Source organism: Pseudophryne corroboree, chromosome 8, assembly GCF_028390025.1.
Source record: "Pseudophryne corroboree isolate aPseCor3 chromosome 8, aPseCor3.hap2, whole genome shotgun sequence".
Lineage (NCBI taxonomy): Eukaryota > Metazoa > Chordata > Amphibia > Anura > Myobatrachidae > Pseudophryne > Pseudophryne corroboree.
In genome coordinates, this window is record NC_086451.1 from 372,906,781 (window position 1) to 372,912,780 (window position 6,000).

A 6,000-nucleotide genomic window follows, 5' to 3' on the forward strand; every position below is an offset into this window, starting at 1 on the left:
TACAATAACGCTGCTTACCACCCAGTGATTCCTGTTCATACATAAGTGTGAGTGAATTGTGTACAAGTCTGCATTGCCCATACTTGCTTACACTCCCGCAGCATGTGCAATGTGATAATACACAAGTTACTTCCTGCAAACATCTGCAGGTTCAGCTCTGTATCAGCCCCCAGGGTCGGTAGGCAAACAATGAATATTCATTCTCTCATGTTGGTGTTATGTTTTATATTGTCTGGTAATAGATTTCTGGCAGCGTAATAAAGGGCTATCTGTGACAAACGGTACCTATTGTCAGAGCATCAAGTAAAGGCCCATACACATTAGACGATGTCGCTCTGTGAGCGACATCGTCTAACGTTTCCCCCTCCCGGGCCGGCCGGTCAGCGGCCGCCTGTACGCACTGAGCGATATGACCGCTCATATCGCTCAGTGACGTCACGCCCCCGCCAGCCCTGCATGAAGGTCGTGGACGACAGTCCACATCCTTCATGCATGCCTGACCGACAGCGACGATCGTTGCCGACCCGCGGGGCCGCGCATCGGTCGTCGCTGGCGGCATACACACTTAACGATATAATGAGCGACGTCGCTCAAGGAGGGGGAAAATGAGCGACGTCGCTCTTTATATCGTTAAGTGTGTATGGACCTTAACTGTCAGTTAGAGAGATGGAAAGCAGCAATGCAGACAGTGTGGCACAGAGAATGACACGCGTCCCCTCCAAGTTGTCTTTAACATCTCATTATACTGTCGATATTAAACGTCTCTACTGTATGCCAGACACAAACAAGTGAATTAACCATGTTATAAGATTAAAAGACCAGTGCACATTCTACAGTATATTCACAGATCCAGCCTTAAAGAAGAGTGTAGAATGATCAGCACCTACCGGACTGTAAATGGGAGAAGCCATCTGCTCTGTTAGTCCTCTGCCTTCTGTATGAATCTGCTAGCAGCTATGAAACTAAGTTTCGTTTTCCAGTGAAGAAGAATGAATTGGAGAACAGGAAGTGTAGGAAAGACTGCACAGAGGTCATCCTGTATGTAAAGCCTGGCCTGCAGGTTTTATCATGCTATGAAAATAACTGTGCTCGTGAATACTGCAGACCTATATAATATTGATCTCTACACTTTAATGTATGTACTATTATCAGCAGCACAGACAAATCTTACATACTGTAGGATAGATTGTAAGCTCTCGCTACAATGGCTGCCATCAAATGTTTGCGTCTATATTCCCATATTGTAACCAGTGTTTGTTTTATTTTCCTTATGCAGAATATGTTGGTACTTTATTAAATAAATAAATAAATAAATAAATAAATGAGATTGATAATGTGACCCTATCAAAGCAACATACTTTCCTGCTCTCCCGAATTTCCAGGGGACTCTCAAATTATGGGGCATTTCTTCCAGCTCCTGAGAAAGTGGTCAACCCTCCTGCAACGCACCATGGTAGTCATTCCGAGTTGATCGCTAGCTGCATTCGTTCGCTGTGCAGTGATTAGGCAAAAAACCTGCACTTCTGCGCATGCGGCGCAATGCGCACACGCAACGTACTATTACAACGAACAATGTACTTTCACACAAGGTCTAGCGAAGCTTTTCAGTCGCAATGGCCACCGCAGAGTGATTGACATGAAGTGGGCGTTTCTGGGTGACAACTGACCGTTTTCAGGGAGTGTTCGAAAAAACGCAGGCGTGCCAGGAAAAACGCAGGTGTGGCTGGGCGAACGCAGGGCGTGTTTGTGACGTCAAAACAGGAACTGAATAGTCTGTAGTAATCGTTCGCACTTCTGCTAAGCTAAAATACACTCTCAGTGGGAGGCGGCATAGCGTTTGCACGGCTGCTAAAAACAGCTAGTGAGCGAACAACTCGGAATGACCACCCATATCTTCGATTAAGTGGGTCAGGGGCGTGACCATAAAATGATCATTGTGGGTGGTGGGCTATTTGAGGCACCACACCACTCCCAGCCTGTCCTCCTAGTCTGTCCTCTCCCTGGACCAGCAGAAGCTCTGCCTTACAAAGTTGGCAAGTACGCAAAGCAGCAACCCCATGGAACATGAGTTGTAACATAAATCAGAGATGACTGAGGATAAGTGAGCAGGACGTGCACGCTCCCCATCCTGTTACCTGCCATACAGTATGTCTACAGCGGCCTCCTGCAACTACTGGGTTATTATTTCCTTATTTGTCATGCAATTGCCTCACACAGTAGCTAGGACAAGCAGCTATAGGAAGCAGACCTCAATTAAGTATATGTTGTTGTTAAGTATAGATAAATCCAAGTCCACTCTATAAAGATAAGCACTTTATCGTCTCTTCTTTGTACTAATCTCTTCTGATAAGAAAGCAGATAAGAGTAAGAGGTCTATTTATCATTGTCTGCTAGTGGGCAGTGGTAACTGTCTATAGGCATTGCTGCAGATCACGAGGTGTACATATTACTATTTACCATGCTGGGGTGGCTATGCGAGCCTTGATAAAACAGAAATGTCCCTGCTTAGCCTTCTGCTGACAATGATTGGTCACCCCCTTGTTATGCTATGTCAGTGGTGGCCAACCTGTGGCTCTTGAGCCACATGCGGCTCGTTCTTTCTTCAAATGTGGCTCCTAACACACAAAGTCACATGACAACAACAGATCCTGTAACCACTGCTCTCCAGAAAAACATGCAGCAGCACTGTGGGGACTTAGAACTGAGGGAGCCAGACATAGGCGTGCGCAGCACATTTTATTAGGGGGTGCACCATCGGAGGGGTGTGTCTAGCACCGCCTTATGGGCGTGTCTAGCACCATCTATTGACGGTCAACGCAATATAAAATATCCACCCTTGTACCAATCCTAATAAAGCAGATACATTGTCAGATGTTGTGGTGTGCACCAAACAAACACCCCTGATGGCACTCACTGCAATTACACTGCTCCTCCTCAGCCTGGTCTGGCTCCCTCTCTCTTTCCCCTGCAAGCTGCAGCAGCTTACTTACTAGTCAGTCACTCACTGACACTGACAGTCGCAGACTAGTACTGCTGCTGCTGGAAAAACGAGTGACGTGTCAATGCTGCTGCTGACCGTCTGCCAGTATTGAATTTGTCTTCCTAAGATGAACGCTGGCTGCATGCTGCTCCTTATCAGTGGCTGGTGTTGGCATAGCATAGAAGGAGAGAGGTGGGCATGTGGCAGGTGTTTTTGTACATGGAGTTTGAAAGCCAGTGGCAGTGGCACCCTTCATTAACCCAGGCGTCCAGTCAGTAATGCAATCCTGACAGGGTGCAGCGCAGAGGGGACAGTAATCAGCCTACTCGGCGATCGCTGCATCAGGCATGTGAGATCGGGGTGCCAGACATTAGGGGGTGCCTGTGCGCACCAGGAACCCCCCCTGCGCACACCTATGGAGCCAGATACTAGAGATGAGACACCTACCAGCAAACAGAGGACACATAAGGGGCTGCTGCAGTGGTATAAATTGGGGGAAGCTGAAGTGACACATGAGGGTGCTGGCTGAAGTGACAGGAGGGTGCTGGCTGAAGTGACAGGAGGGTGCTGGCTGAAGTGACACATGAGGGTGCTGGCTGAAGTGACACATGAGGGTGCTGGCTGAAGTGACAGGAGGGTGCTGGCTGAAGTGACAGGAGGGTGCTGGTTGGAGTGACAAGAGGGTGCTGGTTGGAGTGACACATGGGGGAGCTGAAGTGTGTTATGTGAATCTGGATTTTTCAATATATTTTATGTGGATCTGGCTTTTACAATTATTTTATGTGGAAGTGGCTTTTTCAATGTATTTTATGTTGGATCTGGCTTTTTCAATGTATTTTATAACAGTGGCGTGGCCTAGAAGGCACAAGGCCACACCCCATTTTTGCATGTGCGCCTTCGGCTCGATGTCAGCTCTTTGACGTACCTAACACATTTTTTGGGGCTCTTTGTCTCTGACTGGTTGGCCACTCCTGTGCTATGTGGTTAATATAAATGAGTATATGGGGACAATGGTAAGTTAATAGTTTACGCATATGTTCCAACTGTCCCGCTCAGTTGTGCTTTTCAGGGACAGTGCCACTATCCCACCTGTGGACTGCAGCAGAGCTGGATTAAGGCTTTGGGGGGCCAGGGGCACTTAATACTGGGGGCCCTAAAGATTAACATTTTTGGATCGGGTCTTAGGGGATCATTTAGATTTGATTGCTGCTGTGCATTTTCGCACAGCGGGCGATCAAATACGAACTGCGCATGCGTATGCACCACAATGAGCAGTTGCGTCGGACAACTACAACGGACATAGGTGGTCAGCGACGGGATGGTGCGAACGATCCATTCGTTTGCAAGGTGATTGACAGGAAGAGGCCGTTTTCAGGGAGTGTCCGGAAAAACGCAGGCGGGCTTAAGCGTTTTCAGGGGGGGGGGGGGGGGGTCTGACGTCAGCTCCGGCCCCGATCAGCAGGATTCAATCGCACTGGAAGAGTAAGTCCCGGGCTGCGTAGAGACTGCACACACTGCTTTTTAGCTACACATGCGTTCACACACTTGCACAGCGAAAATACACACCCCTGTAGGCGGCGACTATCTGATTGCAGGACAGCAAAAAATGCAGCCCAGCGATCAGATCTGAATGACCTCCTTAGTGCGCAAGCCTTCAGTGTGCACATAAACTGGGGTGTGGCCACAAGTCACATGTCCATTTCACTTCATGCTGGCCCTGGGGGCATGGACATTGTTTCCCCAGCAGCCCCAGCCTCATGCGCACAGTAGTTGGGAGCATTATGTCCCTCCCTTTGCTCCTGCCCACTGATGGGACAGAACCCAAAAAACAGTACTGTCCCATCACATCGTGATTGTTGGGGAGATATGCATATGCACATACATATATACTGTCATACACATAAATACAGTCACATACAGTACTTATACACATACATACATACATACATACATACATACTGTCACACATATAAATATACATATGTACAGTCACACACACAGTCACTTGCATACTGTCACATAAGTAGTCACACACATACAAATACATATGTACAGTTAGACACACATGCATACAATCACACATATATACCTACTGTCACACACAGTCATAAACATAGTCACACACATAAACATATCCCTCTTACACATATACATAGTGTCCCCCTCCCCCCTCTCACACATATTCCTATACAGTGTCTCCCTCCTCCCTTTCACACATATTCCTATACAGTTTCCCCCTCCTTCCTCTTACACATAAACATATAGGGGGTCATTCCGAGTTGTTCGCTCGTTATTTTTTTCTCGCAACGGAGCGATTAGTCGCTAATGCGCATGCGCAATGTCCGCAGTGCAACTGCGCCAAGTAAATTTGCTATGCAGGTAGGTATTTTACTCACGGCATTACGAGGTTTTTTCTTCGTTCTGGTGATCGTAATGTGATTGACAGGAAGTGGGTGTTTCTTGGCGGAAACTGGCCGTTTTATGGGAGTGTGTGAAAAAACGCTACCGTTTCTGGGAAAAACGCGGGAGTGGCTGGAGAAACGGAGGAGTGTCTGGGCGAACGCTGGGTGTGTTTGTGACGTCAAACCAGGAACGACAAGCACTGAACTGATCGCACTGGCAGAGTAAGTCTCGAGCTACTCAGAAACTGCACAGAGAAGTCTTTTCGCAATATTGCAAATCTTTCGTTCGCAATTTTGATAAGCTAAGATTCACTCCCAGTAGGCGGCGGCTTAGCGTGTGCAAAGCTGCTAAAAGCAGCTTGCGAGCGAACAACTCGGAATGACCACCATAGTGTCCCACTCCTCCCTCTTACCTCCCTCTAAAATCACTCGTGTGTGTGCATCTGATCCAGTCCTGCCTCCAAGCTCTCCTCCTCTCCCATGCTGATTGTACTGAATGCACAGTGCCGTGAAGCCCCGCCCCCATGCACGAACTCCACCCCTCCTCGTCCTCAGTCTTCTGTTTACTTTCATTTTCTACAGCTCGCAGTGCACTTTTGCACTGCAGCTGTAACCAAA

General features: G+C 47.8%; 1 protein-coding gene across 1 annotated transcript in view; it reads right to left on the bottom strand.

The window, feature by feature from the left end:
• Positions 1-991, bottom strand: part of LOC134949159 (galectin-4-like) — a 56,187-nt gene extending 55,196 nt beyond the window's left edge. The window contains exon 1 of the mRNA XM_063937577.1: positions 888-991. Within this exon, the coding sequence (XP_063793647.1) occupies positions 888-911 (24 nt within the window). The 5' untranslated portion in view covers positions 912-991. The remainder of the gene's footprint in view (positions 1-887) is intronic.
• Between the last annotated feature and the right edge of the window lie 5,009 nt (positions 992-6,000).